Source organism: Wickerhamomyces ciferrii, contig 00273, assembly GCF_000313485.1.
Source record: "Wickerhamomyces ciferrii WGS project CAIF00000000 data, strain NRRL Y-1031 F-60-10, contig 00273, whole genome shotgun sequence".
Taxonomy (NCBI): Eukaryota; Fungi; Ascomycota; class Saccharomycetes; order Phaffomycetales; family Wickerhamomycetaceae; genus Hansenula; species Hansenula ciferrii.
The window spans coordinates 1-23,854 of record NW_011887467.1 but is presented as its reverse complement, the minus strand read 5'-3'; the positions used below and the strand labels follow the sequence as shown (position 1 = coordinate 23,854).

At 32.5% G+C, this 23,854-nt stretch overlaps 7 protein-coding genes across 7 annotated transcripts; all 7 read left to right on the top strand.

Annotated features, from left to right (window-relative positions):
• Positions 1-668: 668 nt before the first annotated feature.
• BN7_6406 (Multidrug resistance-associated protein 1) lies at positions 669-4,792 on the top strand (the record flags this gene model as incomplete). Its single annotated transcript, XM_011273033.1, has 2 exons — positions 669-693; positions 762-4,792. 2 exons carry the CDS (start codon positions 669-671, stop codon positions 4,790-4,792), a joined length of 4,056 nt encoding a protein of 1,351 aa, XP_011271335.1.
• An 802-nt stretch (positions 4,793-5,594) lies between these two features.
• BN7_6405 (uncharacterized protein) lies at positions 5,595-7,292 on the top strand (the record flags this gene model as incomplete). The annotated part of the gene is made up of 1 exon (XM_011273032.1): positions 5,595-7,292. The coding sequence occupies one exon, from the start codon at positions 5,595-5,597 to the stop codon at positions 7,290-7,292; it is 1,698 nt and encodes a 565-aa protein (XP_011271334.1).
• Positions 7,293-7,966: 674 nt separating this feature from the next.
• BN7_6404 (uncharacterized protein) lies at positions 7,967-10,222 on the top strand (the record flags this gene model as incomplete). The annotated part of the gene is made up of 1 exon (XM_011273031.1): positions 7,967-10,222. The coding sequence occupies one exon, from the start codon at positions 7,967-7,969 to the stop codon at positions 10,220-10,222; it is 2,256 nt and encodes a 751-aa protein (XP_011271333.1).
• Positions 10,223-10,532: 310 nt separating this feature from the next.
• On the top strand, positions 10,533-14,477 carry YOR2 (Oligomycin resistance ATP-dependent permease; the record flags this gene model as incomplete). The annotated part of the gene is made up of 1 exon (XM_011273030.1): positions 10,533-14,477. The coding sequence occupies one exon, from the start codon at positions 10,533-10,535 to the stop codon at positions 14,475-14,477; it is 3,945 nt and encodes a 1,314-aa protein (XP_011271332.1).
• A 997-nt stretch (positions 14,478-15,474) lies between these two features.
• On the top strand, positions 15,475-17,130 carry BN7_6402 (uncharacterized protein; the record flags this gene model as incomplete). Its single annotated transcript, XM_011273029.1, has 1 exon — positions 15,475-17,130. The coding sequence occupies one exon, from the start codon at positions 15,475-15,477 to the stop codon at positions 17,128-17,130; it is 1,656 nt and encodes a 551-aa protein (XP_011271331.1).
• Positions 17,131-17,718: 588 nt separating this feature from the next.
• On the top strand, positions 17,719-19,476 carry HOL1 (Hol1p; the record flags this gene model as incomplete). The annotated part of the gene is made up of 1 exon (XM_011273028.1): positions 17,719-19,476. One exon carries the CDS (start codon positions 17,719-17,721, stop codon positions 19,474-19,476), a length of 1,758 nt encoding a protein of 585 aa, XP_011271330.1.
• Positions 19,477-20,779: 1,303 nt separating this feature from the next.
• On the top strand, positions 20,780-23,644 carry SAG1 (Sag1p; the record flags this gene model as incomplete). The annotated part of the gene is made up of 1 exon (XM_011273027.1): positions 20,780-23,644. The coding sequence occupies one exon, from the start codon at positions 20,780-20,782 to the stop codon at positions 23,642-23,644; it is 2,865 nt and encodes a 954-aa protein (XP_011271329.1).
• Positions 23,645-23,854: the final 210 nt, after the last annotated feature.

Here is a 23,854-nt window from a genome sequence, read left to right as displayed (position 1 = left end):
GCCAAGCGAAATCACTAAACAATACTTCTACTTCTACGATGATTATAGTTTATAGTACTTATGCACCAATTTAAATTGAACAATAAACACTGGGTAACTACTAGCTGGGTAGTAGCCTGTAGGTACCATGTATTACTCAATAGGGAAACATGTACGCGTATGCAATCTACAACAGTTAATACATAAAGTTTTAAAATATCGATCCAAACAAGCCCAAACTAACTGCACAAAGTACTGCCAAACTATAACTTTAAATTCCATCAATAGTACCCATTCCAGTGTTCCACTAAATCCCGTTATAGTGCGTGTACCTCATTACAGATTTCTAGAAGAAGTATTGAAGCACACGACTGAAATTGGTCTTTTCGAAGATCGCAACTACAATTTAGTTTGAAACATGCAAAGTATAAATTAACGAAATGTGTAATCAATCATAGCTGAGAGAATATTTAGGAATCTTTTAGACTGAAGGAACCATTGAATGGTATACTGCATACTGCTAATGCCTACTAATGCGCCTAATAGTGGTTACGATGCCATCTTGTTTTCGGTTGCTTATTTCAAGATGAGATATTAATTTATTTTTTACTATAGGGCTAGATCAATTGGAAAATTATTCATTACATGATATATACCAAAATTGTGCAAAATTTATATAAGAGTATAAGATGTCATCTCTTTGGTCGAATATAGGTATCTCATGGGCAGCTAAATTCTATACAAATCAAATGCCAAAATGTCATCAAGTTCTTCTATAACAGACTTGGAAAAATCAAATGCTCATATTCAACCATCAAGACCCGTGAAGAGATTATTAACTCCAATTTTAACTAAGAAAATTCCTCCAATACCTCAAGAATCTGAGAGAACATCATATCCATTTTATCGTACAAATATCCTTTCAAAAGCATTTTGTACTTGGTTATTACCTTTATTATCAAAAGGTTATAAAAGAACTTTACAACAAGAAGATTTATGGAAATTAGATGAGCATACTTCAATTGATTATGTTTATACTAATTTTGAAAAACATTTGAATGATGAGATGTCTAAATTTGATTCAAAACATCAAGATGATGAAGAATCCTTCCCAAGATTTGCCATTTTTTTGGCACTAGTTAAAACTTTCAAATATGAGTATTCCATTGCAATTATAACAAAATTCATATCAAATGCTCTTAATGCATTTGCTCCATTGATTTCCAAAAGATTAATCAATTTCATTAGTGAAAAAGCTTTATACCCAGACACCCCTATTAATAAAGGTGTTGGTTATTCCATTGGATTAACATTTATGTTAATGTTCTCTGCAATTTTTATGAATCAATCCCTTTTACATTCAAAATTAGTTGGTGGTCACTCAAAGACATTATTGACTAAGACATTAATTCAAAAATCATTGGTTTCTAATTCTGAAACAAAATTCCATTATCCAAGTGGTAGAATTATATCATTTATGAGTGCTGATTTACAAAGAATTGATCAATCAATATATGAATTACCAACAGGATTAACAATAATTGAACCAATAATCATTGCAATAATATTACTTTTAATAAATATTGGTGTTTCTGCACTAGCTGGTATTGCAGTTTTCTTTTTAACTTTAACAGTAATGGCAATTCCTGCTATATCACTTTTCAAAATTAGAAAAAGGGCAAATGTATTTACAGATGAAAGAATTAATAAAATGAGAGAAGTTATTCAATCTTTAAAAATGATCAAATTTTACTCATGGGAAGATGCTTATGAAGAAATGATTACAAATATAAGATCCAAAGAATCTTCATTAGTGTTGAAATTTCAATTCATTGTTAATTTGGTCATTACAATTGCAATCAATTCATCTTCAATAACTGCAATGGGTGCATTTCTTGTGCTATATGCTGTTGATTCTCAAGGTAATCCAGCAACTGTTTTTTCATCATTAACATTATTTGGTATCTTATCTACACAAATTATTGAGTTACCAATGGTTTTTTCATCAGCTGCTGAAGGGTTATTAGGTTTAAGTAGAGTTACAAAATTCTTGAGATCACCTGAAGAAACTTTTGATTTGGAAAATTATTATAATGATGAATTAATTAAAGATGAGAAAACTTCAATCTTAATTGAAAATGGTAATTTTGAATGGCCATTATTTAATGAAAAATCACAAGATGAAAAACCAAATAAAAAATTAAAAAAATCAAATAGTTGGTTTAGTAAAAAAAAAGTTGAAACTACTGTGGAAGAAGTTATTGAATCTGATGATTCTACAATTGGTAAAGAATCTAAAAATTTTAAATTATCAAATATAAATTTAAAAATTTCAAAAGGGGAATTTATTGTCATTACAGGACCAACAGGTTCAGGTAAATCTTCATTATTATCTGCAATTTCTGCACTCATGAACAAAACCCATGGTGAAATTGGTATTAATGGTTCAAATTTATTATGTGGTTCACCATGGATACAAAACACCACAATAAGGGAAAATATTATATTTGGTTCAAAATTTGATCGAGAAAAATATGATGAAATTTTAAAAGTTTGTTCATTAAAACATGATTTACAAAATTTATCAGCTGGTGACTTAACAGAAATTGGTGAAAGAGGTGTTACATTATCAGGAGGACAAAAATCTCGTGTTAATCTAGCAAGAGCCATATATGCAGATAAAGATATTTATTTATTTGATGATATCTTAAGTGCAGTTGATGCAAATGTTGGTAAACATATTACAGAAAATTGCTTATTAGGTTATATCAAAGATAAGACAAGAATTATAACAACTCATCAATTATCATTGATTAATAAAGCTGATCGAATTGTTTTTTTGAATGGCGATGGTACTGTTGATATCGGGACTGAAAGTGAATTAAGATCTCAAAATAAAGAATTTGTTCAATTGATGGTTTTCAATGAAGATTCAAGAATTGAGATTGAAAATAAAGATCAAATTGATTATAAAACTCAAAATCAAACTGAAAAAAATGTCACAACTTCTCATGAAAAACCTTTGGAATCAGACGGTACTTTAATTAAAGCAGAAGAACGTGCAGTTGATAGTATCCCACTTTCATTATACAAGCAATACATTCATGCTGGTCAAGGTATTTTTGGATATTCAGCTGTTCCATTAACACTGATTTTTGTTATCTTTGCTGTGTTTACTAAATTATTTGTTAATGTTTGGTTATCATTTTGGGTTTCATATAAATTTAAAAATTTAACAAATGGTGAATATATTGCAATTTATGTTATGATTACAGCTCTTAGTGTTATTTTCGTTTCAATTGAATTATCAATTATGGGATATGTCTTTACTGAATCTTCCAAAAATTTGAATTTAAAAGCTATGAAAAAAGTTTTACATTCACCAATGAGTTTTATTGATACAACACCAGTTGGTAGAATTATAAATAGATTCTCCAAAGATACAAACTCATTAGATAATGAAATTGGTATGCAACTGAAATTATTTGTTTATTATTCTTCATCAATTATTGGTATTTTAATAATGTGTATTATTTATTTACCATGGTTTGCAATTGCTGTTCCATTTTTGATAATTTTTTTCCTTTGTATTACCAATTTTTATCAAGCATCATCAAGAGAAGTCAAGAGATTAGAAGCTATTAATAGATCATTTGTTTATAATAATTTCAATGAGGTTATGAATGGTATGAATACTATCAAATCATATGGGGCTCAATCAAGGTTTATTGCCAAAAATGATTTATTAAATGATCATTTAAATGAAGTTTATTTTGTTGTTGTGGCTAATCAAAGATGGATTGCAGTTAGCTTAGATATAATGGCTACAGGTATTGTTCTTATAGTAACAATGCTCTCACTAACGGGACAATTCAATATTAATGCATCATCAGTTGGGTTATTGACTTATTATATGATTGAATTGTCTCGTATGTTATCAACTTTAATGCAAACATATTCTGAAGTGGAAAATGATATGAATTCAGTGGAAAGAGTCTGTCAATATGCAAATAATTTAGAACAAGAAGCTGCTTATAAAAAACTGGATTATCAACCAAGACCAACATGGCCAGAAGAAGGTTCTATAGAATTCAAAGATTTATCATTGAAATATAGAGATGATTTACCATTAGTTTTGAAAAAGTTATCAATTAGTATTAAAGGTGGTGAAAAAATTGGTATTTGTGGTAGAACAGGTGCAGGTAAAAGTTCATTAATGGTGGCACTTTACAGAATTGCCGAATCTTTTGAAGGTCAAGTATTAATTGATGGTATTGATATTAGTAAATTGGGATTGTATGACTTAAGATCTAAATTATCAATTATTCCACAAGATCCTGTCTTGTTTCAAGGTACAATTAGATCTAATTTAGACCCTTTCAATAACAATACAGATGAAGAATTATGGGATGCTTTGAAAAGAAGTGGATTAGCAGGAAGAGAAGATGATAAATTTCATTTGGAAAGTATTGTGGAAGATGAAGGTGCAAATTTTTCATTAGGAGAACGTCAATTATTAGCATTAGCTAGAGCATTGGTTCGTCGTACAAAGATTCTAATTATGGATGAAGCAACTTCAAGTGTTGATTACAAGACAGACTCATTTGTTCAAGAAACTATTACTAGAGAATTTAGTGATTGTACTATTTTATGTATTGCTCATAGATTAAAGACAATTATTAATTATGACAAAATCTTAGTATTGGAAAAGGGTGAATTAGAGGAATTTGATAAACCTTTAGAGCTTTTCCAAAGACAAGGTGTCTTTAGGGATATGTGTATTGCTTCTAATATTGGGGCTGATGATTTTTGAGAGGTATTTGAGCTAACTAACTAGCTTGACTTTATGAATGATTTATGATAAAATTAATAATAATTAATAATAAGTTTTTGTTTATAATACTAAAAATATTGTAGATCTTTTGAAATAATATCTCATGAGTTTATAAAATTGTTCTTCGAGTTTCTCTATTAATGTTCCAAATGATTGCACCAGCTAGCTCTATTTTGCTCAAAATTACTTATACAAGCTGGTCCACTTTTGAGAAAATGAGTATAATATTCTATGATACAAGCAGCACAATAGTATGAGCATATTACCTACAGTAAATAGTGACGTTACTGTCTATTCTTTGAGAATAATGATATAATCACATTTGATCAATTTAATTCCCCCGGAAATAAATCTCAACACCTGGACATCAAAATATCAAATTACAGACGTTGACTACACGATAATGAACGTTGTAATTCATTATTGATCTAGATTTGAGTGTCTTGAAAATCATGATGAGCTGACTCAAATGAGGAAAGTATTGAGATCCTAGTCCATCCCCATCAAAATTGGAAACTTTTTTGCTTAGTTTTTCGAAATAATTAAGGGTTTCATAATGTTCTCAAATTCACCTAAATAATAATAAGATAGAACTTTATGATCCGTACGTGCTCCTCAAATTTGGAAAGACCAATTAGTATTACACTCAAGATGATGTTCAATCATTTGAAGCAAAACGATGTTCCCAATTTTCATATAAAAATGCATTTTCCCAACGTTGTTTTGATTAGATTACTAGCACTGGAAGATTATTATCAAAGCTAATATTATAGACCACCAGATGAAGTTTAAAAATATTACCTTAGCCCAAGCTGCTGCTCAAGCTTTAACGTTACACACTTATTTCACTCATGCTGCTTTTCAACCAGTGGCCTTAAGAGATGAGCTCATTTTCAAGACAAATTACATCAAGTCAGAGGGTTCAAATGAGAATTTAAAATCTGAGCAAAAAGAAGAAGAAGAAACCAACAATAATACTGAGAAAATAGCTGGTACACAACCTGCTCAAAATAATGAAAACGTCAGCAATTTGAATGAAGATACTGGTATTCAGTGTCCAATTTACAAGAAATTTGATTCACAATTGAAATCAATTATTTCAGAGTCAGAGTTCCAAAAAATAAAAGAAGCTTTAGAGTCAATTGACATAGAAAATGTGGATACTAATGAACTAAAATCAATTTCTGAAATTTCCGAATTGATTGAAAAAATTCAAAAATCTCATACAACACCAGGACTTCAAAAAATTACTAGTGATTTGATTCAACAGAAACTTTTCAAAGGATTACAAAAAAATGATCCATATTTCAAAGTATTGAGCTCATTATTGTCATCACTAGATTCACCAAATACACCAGAACCAGATCAGGACAATGAAACAAATGTATTACAAAAAAGAAATGAAGAAGAAGGTCATTCTTTCACTTTCCCCAATGAAGATGATGATTTAGGTGAAGCTTTTGCTGCTAAAGTTAGAATTTTATGTGGATTTAATCCAGAGCTTGAGAATATGATTTGTAAACTTGGAGGTCCTTATTGTCTTGCTTATTATTTGATTATTATAGTTTATTTATCAATATTATTTTGGAGACATAGAAAAGAATACTATCCAGATCCACCTGCTGATGATACTGCGTCAAAATTAGATGGTGCAATATTAGTACCAAAAGAAGAATTATACAAAATTGGTCAAAACTATGTTCCATCTAGTGAAGCAACCCACTCAAAAGATGAAGATTATAGCTATGGTATTGGTGGTATTGATGGGAATAAACTCTTGTCACTTTTCGGTAAATCATTTGGTTATCATGAAAGATTGAGAGCTTCATACCAAGCAAACTTGAAAGAATATACTAAGTTAGTTAAATTTCAAAGAAATAAGATGGAGAGTGAATCTGAAAACAATGAAGATATCACTGATGAAATGGTTCATAAAGAATTAACTAAAGGCATTGACTGTATTGAATTTCGTAATTTTGATCTTTTATGTGCTGCACAAAATAAAGAAAATTGTGGAAAATCATTTTTAAATTATAATGTTGCAATGTTTACCAAAGATGGTCAAAGAATGTTTGCGTTAGACCCTCTATCAGGTGGGGATTACAAAGATCTTTACATTAGTATAATTTTGGGATTAAATGATAGACCATCTATGAGACAAACAGCTATAAACTCAGGAGATTCCAATGCTGAATCTACAATGTTTCGTCAACATACAGTTATGTTTTTGAATTTTGGTGATTCTAAAGAAGTTGAATTTGAAGATGATGTTGATTTCTTAAATGTTGATAATGTTTTCAACGATTTGACCTATGAAAATTCTCTAGGTGATTTATTAGGTGAAAAATATTCATATTGTGGTAAAGATTCAGGTGTTAATGATGGAAGTGTATCAAAATTCTCAAGTTTATCGGATTTCGTGAACTCAATGCGTTTCAGTGTTTCGTTTGAAAAACCTAGTCCACCACCAACATGCTGAGACTTATACTTTACAAATGAGTAGTATAATATAATTTATTTGAATTGATGATATACTTCCTTAGTCTTCTTATCTTATCGGATATATGTGCCTGTAGATCAAATCTCGAAAATTGTACTATGCACGATACAGAACTTAATTTTAGTTCACGCGTCAGGGAAATGAAGTCACAACGTCTTAAAGTTTTGTATCGTCAAAGCTCTCATCTAAAAAAGCACGAGCTGGGCACGTACGAGAAGGTGACGAATTATAGAAGGATAATGTTCTCAGTGAATTAGGAACACTTGATCGTAAACTTTTTATGGAGTTTTGGAGCAAATGCGGAAAAGAACCGACTAAGGACAAATTGATTATTCTCACTCAAAAAATAAATTCATTTTCTGTTCGTTTTATAACTATGAACTATACAGAATACTGTTAAATTATAGACAGAAAATATTATACATGGTCAAATACGTCATGATATTTTGAGTATATAATTTGTTAAAAGGGCTTCTCACCGCTTTAGAGGTCATAATTGAGTAATATACAAATTTTATTATAAAAGGAGGAGCTTCCCTCAGCTATTTGACTTCAAAAACTTTTTCACTTTACATATAAAGTATCACAAAGTCAAAGTATTATCAACTACTATTATACATTTAAAGCTTCATAAATAATCAGATACTATTAAAATGTTATTAAAATTATCAACTATCCAATGGTTTTTCATGTTCATTATCATGAGCATCATTAATCTCATTTATAATATTGATATTAGTTCAATATTAAGCAAACCATTAATTACAACAACCAAAAAGAAAAACATATTTGCCACATTTGTTATCTATCTTATTATGGCAACTCATTGTGTTAATGCATACTCAGATAAAGGTGTATATTTATTTGAGGGTGTTACTGGAAGAGAATTTTATGATTTTTTTGCAAAGATCAGTTATCCATCTGATAAAGGAAACCAAGAGAATATTAAAGCTAGTAGTGACGCAAGGAATGCTACAAAAGGTGATACTGCTGGTGAAATTGCTCAGATCTTATCTAGTACAGAAAAATTTCAAAACGCAATGAAGCAATTTTTTGAAGTTGTTGAGATGGGTTCCCATCCAGAAGATGACGTGGATGATCAGTTTAACACTGTAACTTCTGAGAATTATGATTTGAAAAAGTTAAATATTACTTCCAGTGAAAACAGTGAAATAAATCTAGGTCAGATTTTAACTGGGGTTAATATTCCTGATGATTTTATATATCAATTTATAAAAAATATACCACCAGAACACTATCAATCAATCATAGAAGATGCCGAAAAATTCACAAATAACTTCATTTCAGTTTTGACTGATGATTCAATAGACTGGTTCACAGAAAACTCAACATCTTCAGATAATGTTACATCCTCATTTGATTTCAAATTACAAAGCACAGGATCAGAAATTGATCCTGAACAAAAGGAATATCTACACAGGGTTATCAGAAGATTGAAGAGAAGAGTTACAAGATATCCTGATGGTAACCGTTGGGTTCAAGAACATAGTGAAGGGCTTGCACTTTTTGGTACTATGACCGCAGTGCTTTCCATTGTAGGAGGAATTTTTGTTGCTTCCGCTTGTGGATTTATGGCTGCAAGTCCAGCGTTTACTGGACCTTGTGCAGTGTTTACGGTTGTTATCATTCTTTTACTTATGTTGGCTGGATTAGCATCATTTTATTTCACAAGTAAGAGGATTCCAAAACATATTAATGGGCAACTTTCTAAAATTTTTGGACCAGTGCAGATTAGTCCTGATGATTTAACTGATGAGTTAAGACGTCATCAACCTTCTAAAAAGGTAACACCTGGTGAAAAGAGCTCTGATGAACTTGTTGATCTATTTAAGCCCGATGGAATATTTGGTGGTTTTTCAGATGAACAAATTGGTCGTATTATAAAAACAATAGCGGATGAAAAATTTAAAGATCCTGATCAAACTGACAAATCCTTCGAGGGTATCAATAAGTCACAGTATGAAACACTTTTGAAAATTATAGAAGAAAATAAAAAAGAAATTGATGACTTAAAAAAGATCAATCAAGATAATAACAAATTACATGATGAAGAACATGATGATTTTCAAAAAAGGGATATATTATCATCTATAAAGAATAAATTTAAACCTAAAGGTACCAATGATGAGAGTAGAAATAATACTAATTCTGAAGAATATTTCAATGCGCTTGGTGAGCTATTAAAAGACAAAATTGAAGGTGACATCTTTTTTGCCAATTTTGATATACCTCATTTGTTAAAATTGTCAAATGAACCATCATTTCTTAATTTTAATTTTGCTTTCTTCAAGACCAAAGATGGAAATTATGTCCCAATAATTGATCTTGTTCCAGGTGGAGACTATAAAGATCTTGGTGTCAAAATTGCCTTAACACTTCTTGGTGAAGCTAAACCAAAAGAGCATATCTCTTGGAATAAAGATAAGTGTGTTTTCGACAAGATTAAAGAACATAGTTTTGTTTCATTAGCTTATAAAGAAGATTTTCATCAAAATCTTCAAAAAATTCCAACAATGGAGTTTTCATCAGAAGGAAAATCATCAGAATGGTATCTTCAAAAATTATTTTCATCCGATGGTGATGGGTTTAGTTATTGTGGTATGGACCCTAATGAAATTGACAATTCTACTGGTTCCCATTCTGTTCTTTCCTATATTCTTTCAATTTCTAGAGTTACTGTCCAATTTGGTAAGATTGCTAAGGCACCAACTGATTGTGAAACGATTATTCAAAAAGGTCGAAACTTCGTACACAAGGTCAATGATGGTGTTCAATCTGGTAAAAATTATTTGAAAGGTGGTATTGATTATGCATTTGGTATTGATGATAGTTCAGGTATTAGTTCGTTAGAAGATAGACACCCAGATGATGAAAGTCAATTGAAATAATCTGGTGATTGAATCAAAGTTTTGTCCATCGAGCTCTTTATTATAGTTGAATATTTGTATAATGCTAATTAATTAATAGCCTTATTATTATATAATCGTATCACCAAACTTATGTAATCAGGATAAGAATTGTGGCATTTGTAGATAGGTAAAGGACGCGGGTCTAAATGGACTTATACCTTTTATAAGCAAGCCAGTCTATTCGTAACGATGAAGTTGGTGAAATTCACAATGTGCATATAAAAACAATGGATCTTTCGCTATTGTTTATCAGTAACACTACTAAAAGCTGATTTTCCAAAAGCCAACGATGTTGTTCAAGGATAAAGACATTGGGCTGGAAACCAAAGATGAGCCTAAGGGGTCAAAAAGATTGATGACACCATTCTTGTCCAAAAGAATTCCCATAGTGCAATCTGATGAAGAGAGAACAACTTTCCCACATAAAAGGGTCAACTTCATATCAAGATTGTTTTTCTTTTGGCTCATACCACTGTTGAATCGAGGATACAAAAGAACGTTGGAATTTAATGACCTGTGGAAATTAGATGAAGAAAGCTCTATTTCAGTGGTTTATGAAAAATTTAAAGACAAGCTTGATCAGCTTACTGATGCATCCACGTCTCCAGATAAAAGACTAGGAAATTGGAAAGTTTTAAGGGCCATAGTAACTGTCTTTAAATGGGAATTTTCAAAAGCTTTGGCTTTGAAGGCTTCTGGGAATGTCTTTCAAGTTATTGCTCCCTTGTTAATCAAGTATCTTATCCAAAATGTTGAATTAAGAATAATTGACCCTTCAAGATCAGTTGGACCAGGTGTTGGATTTGCTTTAGGTATAGCTGCTGTTTTGTTTTTTAATACAATTTCCATAGTTCATGCGGCTTATAATACTAAAACTATTGGTGCTCATACAAACTCTATATTAACAAGAGCCATATTGGAAAAATCCATATCTGCGAGCTCTAAAACAAGATTTGATTTCCCTAATGGGAAAATTGTCTCTTTGATGAGTGGAGATATAGCAAAAATTAACATTGGAATAACTTATTGTGCACATTTTTTGACTTTACCAATTCCTATAATCATTGGTATTGCATTATTGATTTCAAACATTGGTGCTGCTTCGTTAGCTGGTATATCATTATTTATCATCGGTGTTCCACTATTAACTTTTCCTGCTAAATGGATGATCAGCGTGAGATCTAGTGCTGCAAAATATACAGATGAAAGAGTATCATTAATTAGAGAAGTTTTAGATGCTATGAAGATGATTAAATTTTATTCTTGGGAGGATTCATATGAAGAAAGAATTATCCAAGCTAGAAATAAAGAAATGTCATATGTTTTCAAGTTCCAATTTGCTATCAATAGTATCTTATCAGTTGCTGTCAGCTTACCCACTTTTAGTTCAATGTTGGCATTTTTAACATTGTATGCAATTACACCAGGAAATAACCCAGGTAATATTTTCTCATCTTTAGCTTTGTTCAATGTTCTTTCTGGATTTGTTACAGATCTACCAATGCTTATATCATTTACATCTGCTGCTATTGTTAGTTTGAGAAGAATTTCTGAATATCTTGAAGCTCCAGATTCAACATCACAAATTGAATATTTAGTACCATCAGACCCCAAAATTGCTTTAAAAGTTGAAAATGGTTCTTTTGAATGGGAAAATTTCCGCAACGTAAATGATGAAGACTACTTATCCAACGGATTGAAAAATATAACATTCAACATTAAAAAGGGTGAATTTGTTGTCTTGATGGGGTCAATTGGATCTGGTAAATCCTCATTATTATCTGCAGTTTCTGGGTTAATGAAACAAACTTCAGGTGAAATTTCATTAGATGGATCAATATTATTTTGTGGTATACCTTGGTTACAAAACTCTACTGTTAAAGAGAACATCTTGTTTGGCAATGACTTTGACGCTAATAGATATCATAACACACTAAGAAACTGTGCTTTAGAAGCGGACTTAAAATTATTGCCAGCTGGTGATATGACTGAAATTGGTGAAAGAGGTGTAACTTTATCTGGGGGTCAAAAAGCTCGTATCAATTTGGCTCGTGCAGTTTATGCAAATAAAGACATATACCTTCTTGATGATGTGTTAAGTGCAGTTGATGCTAATGTTGGTAATCATATCGTTGAAAAATGCTTTTTGGAACAAATGTCGAGCAAAACAAGAATATTGGCTACTCATCAATTATCATTAGTCTCTAGAGCTGATAAAATCATTTTCTTGAATGGCGATGGCTCGATAGATGTTGGAACTCAAAAGGAATTATATGAAACCAATTCCAGATATAGATCAATGATGAGTTATGCTATTACAGAAAGTAATAAAGAAGAAAACTCTAAATCTGGAAAAGATATAAATGAACAAACTGAGACAGTTAAGCTTAATAGTGATGGTAAATTAGTTGAAGATGAACAAAAAGCCAATGATAGTATACCTTTTAGGATATATGTACAATACTACCAAGCTTCTCGTGGTGTTTTTGGTATATCTGCTTTACCTTTCCTACTTTTGTCTTTAACACTTTCAATTTTCATTAGTTTGTTTTCAAGTGTTTGGCTATCATTTTGGGTTGACAATAAATTCAATCAAGGTAACGGATTCTATATTGGGATGTATGTTGGTATCGTTATACTAGGGTTCATTTTTCTATGTGTGGAATTAAGCGGAATGGGATATTTTATTACTGAAGCTTCCAAAACTTTGAACTTGAGTGCAGTGACAAAGATTCTTCATACACCAATGAGTTTCATTGATACAACACCAATGGGTAGAATTTTGAATAGGTTTACCAAAGATACCAACTCTTTGGATAATGAGATTGGTGAACAGTTAAAGATTTTCTTACACTTAGCTGCCACTATTTTTGGAGTATTAATATTGTGTGTTATTTATCTTCCTTGGTTTGCATTAGCTCTACCACCTTTAGCTATTATATTTTTACTCACAGTAAATTATTACCAAGCAACCTCTAGGGAAGTCAAAAGAATAGAAGCATTAAGAAGGTCATTTGTCTATAACAATTTCAATGAAGTATTGAGTGGACTGGAAACTATAAAATTATATAAATCTGAAAAAATATTTGTTAACAAGAATGATAGGTACTTAGACCAATTGAATGAAGCTTATTTGGTCACCGTGGCAAACCAGAGATGGATCATAATGGTTGTTGATTCAATGGCCACCGCTGTTGCTTTAATTGTTATGTTCTTGTCATTGTTCAGGGTTTTCAATATTAGTGCTGGATCAACAGGGCTAATAACAACATCAGTTTTGAGACTGTGTGAAAGTTTGACACAAGCTTTACTGTCATATTCAGAAACTGAGAATGAAATGAATTCTGTCGAAAGATTATGCTATTATGCAAATGATCTGGATCAGGAAGCAGATTATCACAGAAAGGACAATATACCTCATCAATCATGGCCACAGAAAGGTGCCATAGAGTTTCAGAACATTTCATTCAGATATAGACCCGAGCTACCTTTAGTTTTAAAGAATTTGAGTGTTGATTTGAAGAGTGGTGAAAAAATGGGTATTTGTGGTAGAACAGGTGCAGGTAAGAGCTCATTAATGGCTACGCTATATAGATTGAACGAGCTTTCCAGCGGGAAGATTTTGATTGATGGTGTTGATATCAGCCAATTGGGATTACATGAATTAAGATCAAAGTTGACTATTATCCCACAGGATCCAGTATTATTTCAAGGTACCATTAGAAGAAACTTAGATCCATTTAATGAAAGATCAGATTTTGAGCTATGGGATGTTTTAAAAAGATGTGGTTTGATTAAGATTGACCAATTGAGTGCTTTAAAAAATCAATCATCTAAAGCTGATAACGCTCAAACTTTAGCCAATAAATTTCATTTGGAAGCTCTTGTTGAAGATGGCGGTTCTAATTTTTCATTAGGTGAACGTCAATTAATTGCATTGGCAAGAGCTTTGGTTCGTTCAACTAAGATTTTGATTATGGATGAAGCAACTTCAAGTGTTGACTATGAAACAGATGCCTTGATTCAAAACACAATCTCCAATGAATTTAAAAACTGTACAGTCCTATGTATTGCCCATAGATTGAAAACTATTGTGAAATATGATAAGATCTTAGTTTTAGAAAAAGGTGAACTGGAAGAGTATGATTCGCCATTGAAGCTGTTCAATAAGAATGAGATTTTCAGAGACATGTGTAATAGCTCAGGTATTTCAATTGAAGATATGGCATATTGATAATATCATACGTCGTGAAGGTGATAAACTATAGAAATTGCAGGCCAATTATATATGTATAGCTATGTATTTGAAGTTTTATGCTTATAGACTATACTACTAACTAGTTAGTTATCAATGTATTGCTTGTTGTATTACTATAATAATGCATACGTTATACTCTAGTACTCTATATGGCACTCAGTGCTCACTACTTTATCTAATTCATGCTTAGTAATCGCTTAGTCAGAATTAAGAAAGCCGGAAAAACCATCATTTTTCCAAACTCAGAAATTGGTTCCGTGGTTTAGTTGGTCATAACGTTCGCCTAACAATTTAAAGGTACGCGAAAGGTCCCCAGTTCGATCCTGGGCGGAATCATTACTTTTACTGTATCTTTTTGCTCCTCTGAAATCCTAAATAGAGGTGTTGTTTTTGTTTTTGTTTGGAGGTATTCCTATCTTCTTTTTAGTTTAAACTGAGGCTGGAAAATTTAAAGTTTGTCTTATTCTACTCCGAAATCAGAAAAAGAAAATCACCCACGAAAATCACGAAAACAGCAAGCAAAGTATTGACTCCTATTCGAACCCCGTGCTATTCAAACGACAAAACTTTAAACTTACCAGATTCGCTAAAAATACCGCGCCCGATGCCGCGAATTACCCGCGATTCTCCGCGCTTTAGAGTTCCGCGAACCAATCAAATTTCACGAATTCGCGAATCCGCGCTGGCTGACTCAAAATTTTTATTATTTGCTGCTCAAACCGTATTTTAAGGAGTTTTTCACGAATTTCACGAATTTCACGAAAATGTTTTTTAAATGCCCCTTTCCTCCAATTCTCACCTTTCCTCACTTTCTCACTTTCTCACTTTGACCTTATCAACTTCTTCGCGACAAAATCAACTAAACGGTTTGTTTTGAAGCATTAGGTGTGTTGGTAAATAATTGGTAGTGTTGATTCAAGGAAGGATTCGTGGAATTGAATTAGCTAGCTTTTTTTTTTGAGCTTTTACCAAAATGTCTACCCCAAATATTTGCCGTCGTTGTAAAAAGAAGAGATCTCCTGATGAAACTGAAGAAACTTTGAAGTATAGAACTTGTAAACCATGCAGGGAGATCGAAAGAAAGAAGAAGAGACTCAAGAAGCTTCAAAAATTAGGTCAAACTGAAGCTGGTGTTGCTGATGCTGCTGCTGCTGCCGCTGCCACTGCTGCTGTTGCTGTTGATAATGCTGCTCAACATATCAATGTTCCGGACTTGAGACAACAAGATGCTTTGAATGCAAAGATTATCAACATTGCCAATCAAGCTTCTTTACAATCTCAACAACAAACTTATGAACGTCAACCAGAACATAGACCTGAAGATCATCACCAACAACAATATCATCAACAATATCATCAAGTTGCCCCTCAACAAGCAAAAATTGATGATAAAGAAATTCCAATTGATGAAAGTTTGTTAAAAGAAGGTCAATCTGAAGATCATGGTTTACAACCAAAAGATGAACACCACCAACATCATCAACACGTTCAAGTCCAAGATCAAGGTCAAGTTGAAGGTCAAGAACATCACCAACATCAAGGTCAAGTTCAAGTTGAAGGTCATGAACATCAAGGTCAAGAACATCAACAACAATATCAAGGTATTCCATCAGGTGCTGAACATGATGGCGGTGAAGACAAGAATGCAGCTACTGATTTTTCAAATGATACTAAAAATATCTTTGCAGCTATTCAAAATGCTAGTTTGGTTCATAGTGAAAATAAGGATCCTAATGCAGATTATTGTCTCTATTGCGGTGCTTTGCGCGATGTAAATGATAACGGTCGCTACAAACTTTGTGGTAATTGTGTTGATAATCCTCTTGACTCGAACGTGTTTAGTGATTTCGGTGAATATTTGACTCGTATCGACACAGGAAAATATTCAGATCTTAAAAACTTGATTCTTTTAAAAAAATTTGAGCCTAATGATACTATACCAGATCTTCAAATTAACTCTTCAGATGATCAATCATCAAATAATTTAAATGAAATCATGCAAACTTTAAACCATCAGTTTATTAATCCTGTTATTAGTACATCTGGGTTCAAATTCTCTAAAGGTAGTAGTAATTTATCAACAAAACCATACCCGAAGGCAATTAAAGTTCTTTACAAGTGTAAACAAGATATCAAAACAACTCAAAGATCAAACAATAACAATATTAATGGTAATTCAAATAGTAATAATAATATAAATCAGACTAGTATTGATGATATAAATTCACCTTCAAATAATCATGTTCAATTAGATATAAATGATCAATCCTCAAATGGAAATTTACATGAATCTGAAGCTGGTTCTGGAGTTGGATCAATATCTGGAATTCAAAGGAAAATGAAGACTGAATATTGTGATTCAAATCTTTATATTAGTTATGATGTCATTTCCAAATCATTAAATATTAAATATTCTCACAATACTCATAAGACATACCTAGAAAAATTATATTCACAAGATTTGATCAACACGGTGAAGGGATACCTTGAAACTGATCCAGATTTTGAATCAATTTTTGATAAGTTGAGTACACCAGATTATTCAAATCCACATCTTGAACAAATTAGAGGTGAATTATTAACATTGAAGAAGTCAAATTTCGTTAGAGACTTTGCTAATTTGTTGTGATATAATAATGATAAATGACGAGCATAGAAGCATACTTAAACTTGTATATAAATAAATAGTATAGTGCACAAATCAGAGACGTTTTACGATATTTCTAACTTTTCGAGGCGTATAATTTTATAAGTAGACAACTTCACGAATTGTTAATAATTTGTGATTTCTCATAGGCTTTATTCGGTGTCTCGGCGTACATATAAGCGTTTATGATTGACACTCAACTTTGTTATAAAAGCTTAAATTTATGAAGTGTACAATCAGTTTGAAAGTGTCACTGGATACAACGAAAGTCGCCATAAAACATAGAGCATCATCTGATAAGTAATCAATAATTTTTCTCGTATTCTATCAAACATTTTGCATTGTCTTTTGAACAAATTCCCAAAACGGAAAAGCACCGAGATTGTTCTTAGAAAAAAAAAGTAACGCAAAAAAAAAAAATGCAACCTTTATCTTTGGAAAAAATCAATCAAAAAATCAACAACTTCAAAACTTTTCACAAGGGACTTTCCACCAAACTTCTTTGATTCCTCCTATCTAACACCATCTACCCTCTTATAGGCCTTGCTATGCACCCAAGCTGCTGACTTAATGGATCAATACACCAACAAATACCATCCAGATTTTGTTCCTGGGACATATAACATTTATTCATCATTAAATTTAGAAAATGGAGTTTTATATAAATCAAAATTAAAGAAACAAGGTGATTTAATCTTAATTCCTCAACCTTCAGATTCTCCAAATGATCCTTTAAATTGGAGTAAAACAAGAAAATATTTGCATTTTGCCATTATGGCATTCATTACAGCTTTTACTGCTGCTACTTCAAATGATGCAGGGTCCACTCAAGATTCTTTAAATGAAGTTTATGGTATCAGTTATGATGCCATGAATACAGGAGCTGGTGTTCTTTTCCTTGGTATTGGGTATGGGACATTATTCTTAGCACCTTTCTCTTATCTTTATGGAAGAAAATTACCATATATTATTTCTATCGGTTTAGGTTTAATTGGTGCTATTTGGTTTGGTTTTTCAAAAAGTACATCTGATACCATTTGGTCACAATTATTTGTTGGTATTAGTGAATCATGTGCTGAAGCTGCTGTTCAATTATCCCTTACTGATATTTATTTCCAACATCAATTAGGTTCCGTGTTGACTGGTTATATTTTAAGTACATCTGTTGGTACTTACCTTTCACCTTTGATTGGTAATTATATTGCCAATAGAACAACCTTTAGATGGGTTGGTTGGATTGGTGCTATTGTATCAGGTGTTCTTTTATTAGTTTTATTCTTCGCTACTGAAGAAACTTTTTTCGAAAGAAATAGATATGTTACACCTTTATCATCAAAACAATCAATCAATGGTCTTGATAACGGAACAACTTTGAATTCAAGTGAACATAGTGGTGATAATAATGATTTGGTTGAAGAACATGATTTGGTTGAAGAACATGATTCAGCTGATGAAAAAACAGTTGATGGGGATGAAAAGAAAACTACAGTTATCACTCGTTCTCAAAAAGACCCAGAAGCCACGGAAGAATTAATTGATGGTTCCAAAGAAAAAATGAACTCTTATTGGAAAAGGGTTGCTTTAATTACACCAGCTTCAAACTTGAAAGGTTGGGGGTTTAAACAATATTGGAAACATATTGTTATTAACTTGAAAATGTTTTGTTTTCCAGGTATTATTCTCTCAGGTTGTTTTTGGGGTATGCAAAATGCATTTTTATCATTTTATTTAACCACTGAAGATACTTTTTTCTATGATCCTCCATATAATTATTCAAATGCTGGTGTTGCTATGATGAACGTTCCATGTTTAATCGGTGCAGTTATTGGATGTGTTTATGCTGGTACAATCAGTGATTATATCGTTTTGTGGATGGCTCGTCGTAATAACGGTGTTGTTGAAGCTGAGTTTAGATTATATTTCATCTCATTAACCGCAATTTTTGGATCTGCTGGTCTATTAATGTTTGGTATCGGTGCTGATCGTATGCTAGCTCGTCCTGTTATGTACATTGGTTTAGGTTTCATTGGGTTCGCATACGGTTCAGCAGGGGATATTGCCCTTGGTTATGTCATGGAAGCTTCTGAATTAGTTTTAGAATCCATGGTTTGTGTTGCTGTCATTAATAATACTATCAGTTGTATTTTCACATTCACTTGTTCATTATGGTTAGAAGCTTCAGGAACTGAAAATACTTATATTGCATTAGCAGTTATCAACTTTGGTGTTTCTATGTTGGCAATCCCAATGATCATCTGGGGTAAAGATGCTCGTAGAATGACTAAAAAATGGTATTTAGAATTCTTGGAAGTTAGAGATGGTATATGACGTGACTCACACCAAAATTTAAATTGTTGATTTTAATCGGTGTTGTCTTTTTTTTATTCTTTATATATTATTTGTGTTATAATTCAGTACTATAGTATCGCATACTTGCATATAATTTATTGTGAAATATATTTGTCATTTAATAATCAATCTTAATATATAATTAATTATCTATTCTAGAGACTTGACTTGTTGACGTAAAGATCATATATATGTGATAGATTATAATATTAGATCTGTATGTACCCAGCTATGTACTAGCTAGCTATCCTATATTACCTTTTAGGATTAACAATATTTTTCTACCAGATTATGTATGCCCCCTGATTTAGGCGTACCAGCTTTAGGTTCTTAACATGCAAAATAATTAAAGCTGTCTCATTACTCGATTCAAAATCCAGATTCCATTTTCAGAGTCAGATGATTAACTCAGACTACATTAGATCCTTGTGAATTGCAATGTTTCACCAATTGGGCCAGTTTGAGTGACTGTCATCACAACACGGGTTCCCTAGTACACTAAAAAAAACATCAACACTTTTTACTCTTTAAGGATCTCAATGGCAAAAAAATGAATTTCTATTTGCAAAATCTTGAAACCTACTTGAAAATATTTGCCGATGCTCACGATGCTTGGTGTTCCAAAATTCGTTTTTCTATTTTTGCTGCTCGGGAATTGAGATCCTACATCAATTTTGTGTCATTGGAGGCCTAATAAGGAAGTTTATTCAATGTCATGGAAGTTTCTTATGCATTTTCCATGTCGCTTAAGGGTATTACTGAATGCAGTTAAGACATCTTCACATCAATGAGGCTCGCTTTTTCTCGTTAATATCAACATGTTATTTACGGATGTGTATATGTTTTGGTGTGATGGATAAGGTTGATGATCATGGAAAGTCAAACATAGCAAGACGTTGAGGTATGATAATTGTTATTTTGGAGGATGATGTTTAATCAGAATTTCATGGTGAACTCAATGGTCTTTATCGCTATCTTCTCAGGTAAAAATTGACTACTTAATTTTGTGATTTTACCTAGGGCATAAATTATATTCAATCGTCTCCTCAAAAACATTCATCAAAATCTCAAGACAACATGTCATCCAAACTAGAAATGTCAACAACAGATGCTGAAATGAAGATTTGTTTCATCATGATTTATTTACAGTTGGATATAACATGCTTCATTGAATTGAGGTAAAATAGAATAAAAATTATATAAAGGGTTTGAATCCTTCATTCATTTTAGTTTTGAATCTGTTTTAATCCTTCATCAAATAACCATCACATTCGCTTATAAAATGTTACATTATTTATTTTCATTTATTTTATTGGTTCAATTAACATCAGCTGCTGATGCTGATGATATCTTCACAAGTCTTTCATTATCAAGTCAAAGAGGTGACAATAAACCTTTATCTCCATGGACTGCTAAACTTGGTTTTAATTTTGAAGATACTTCCAAATATGATGCTGGTGATGATTTCTCATTAGAATTACCAAATGTTTACCGTATGAAATTCAACAGTGATGATGATACTTTAGATGCTACTTCAGATGGTAAAACTTTATTCACATGTTACAAACAATCAGGTTCTTATCGTTATGATCATTCAACTTTAACCTGTAATGTTGGTGATGGTTTGAAAGATTTTGATTCTATTAGTGGTGATTTTGAATTTACTGTTTTCTTTGGTGTTGGTGGTAGTACTGCTGATGTTGAAATTCAAGCTGCTAAAGCTTTTAAGAAAGGTCAAAACACCATTACTTGGGGTAAATTATCTGATACTATTACATTAGCTGCTACTGACTATACCAATGGTATTTATCCATTCTCACACACTACTGATTATAACTCCGTTGAAGATAATTTCTTATTGCCAGCTTGTGATGAAGGTGCTTCTCAATCAGGTGAAGTTACTATTGATTTTGGTGCTGATTTCCCAGGTAGAGGTCAAATCAAATGTGATGATACCACTCAAGTCTTTATTACAAATGATTTAAATGATTGGTTATTCCCTAAATCATACAAAGAACCAGATTTTGAATACTCTTGTCAAGAAGATCAATTATCATTCAATTACACTGATGTTCCAGCTGGTTATAGAATTTTCATTACTGTTTTCCAATTCCAAGATTCAGTTGCTCTTACTTTGAAAAATAAAGTTGAATATGATATCAAATGTTCAAATGATAAAACAACAAGTGATAATTATTACCAAGATATTGCTATTACTACAAGACATGGTAGTGCTACAGCTACCCCAATCATTAGAACCACCACCACTACAACTGTTACATGGTCTGAATCATACACTACAACCACCACCCGTCCACATACAGCTACTGATAGCACTGTTACTGTTGATGTTGATGTTCCAGGATCACAAACTCCATCATCAAGCTCATCTGCTCCAATCTCAAGCTCATCTGCTTCAAGCTCAAGCTCAAGTTCATCTGCTCCAATAACAAGCTTAAGTTCATCTGCTCCAATTTCAAGTTTAAGTTCAAGCTCAATCATCAGCAGTTCAATTCCAGCTTCAAGTTCAAGCTCATCTGCTGAACCATCAAGCTCAAGTTCATCTATTGAATCATCAAGCTCAAGTTCATCTATTGAATCATCAAGCTCGACCTCATCTGCTGAACCATCAACTACAACTACAACTACTTCAACTTGGTCAGAATCTTACACTACAACAACTGCTGCTCCATTCTCTTCAGGTGATAAGACTATTACTGTTGATGTTGATGTTCCAGTTCCAGAAGAATCAACCACAACCACAACTACTGCAACTTGGTCAGAATCTTACACTACAACTACCACTGCTCCATACTCTTCAGGTGATAAAACAGTTACTGTTGATGTCGATGTTCCATATTCATCAGCTCCAGAATCAAGTTCATTTGTTGAGCCATCAACTACAACTACCACCACCTCAACTTGGGATCAATCATACACTACCACCACTACTGCTCCACACTCATCAGGTGATAAAACAATCACTGTTGATGTTGATGTTCCATATTCATCTGCCCCATCATCAATTCCAGGCTCACCAGAAGAATCAACAACTACCACTACAACTTCAACTTGGGATCAATCATACACTACCACCACTACTGCTCCACACTCATCAGGTGATAAAACAATCACTGTTGATGTTGATGTTCCATATTCATCTGCCCCATCATCAATTCCAGGCTCACCAGAAGAATCAACAACCACCACTACCACCACTTCAACTTGGGATCAATCTTACACTACCACCACTACTGCTCCTTATTCATCTGGTGATAAAACAATTACTGTTGACGTTGATGTTCCACATTTCAACTCAGAATCACCAAAGAACCCATCATCATCTATTGTTTACGTTTCAACTGAATCCACTGTTATTTCAACTGTTCCATGTCCATCTTGTGAAGGTTCATCTACTGTTGTCACTTCAGTTGTTACTCCATCATCAACAGTTCCTCAATCATCTCAACCGGTTGAGCCATCATCTCAACCAATTGAACCATCATCATCACCAGTTTCTCAATCATCTCAACCAGTTGAACCATCATCATCATCAGTTGAATCCAAATCAACCCCAGCTTCATCATTCACTAGTATCATTACTTCTACTGGCTCAAATGGTGTCCCAGAAGTTCTTACAAGTACTACTGAAACTCCATCAACTCCAACTGATGAAATTGTTACTTTTTACACTACACGTTCAGGTAATTCAATTGTTACAATTACAACCACCAAGTTCCATTCAAATGATGTTTCAACTACTGCTACTGCTACTACACCAAGTGGATCAATTTCTCCAAAAGAATCAACATCAGGTGAAGAACCAAAAGCTCCATCATCAAGTGCACCATCAAACCCATCAACTCCAACTGAAGGTAGCTCAACCCCATCAGCTCCATCAACTCCATCAACTCAATCAACCTCATCAATCCCATCTGCTCCAGCTTCCTCAAGTCCAACTACATCAGGTTCAAACTCATCTGCCCCAGCCCCAACCATTGCTACTCAATCAAATTCAACACCAAGTGGTTCAAACCCATCAGTTAGTACAGTTCCAGCTATTCAAAGTTATGAAGGTTCGGGCTCATCATTACAATTCAAATCATCAGCCTTATTATTGGTTATCTCTTCAATTTTCTTTTTCTAAATTTATTAATTAAGTTTAATGCTTTTTTAGATACCGTCTCTTTTTTTTGTTATTTTTAGTCCCAGCTGTTATATAATATTGATTTTTTTTGATATATATATATAGACTGTTTAATACTATTTAGATATCCCTTAAGGACAATTACAATTTAATATCTTAATTATATATCACCATTAACGAGAAGCTTAAGTTTTTAAAAATGTAGATTGG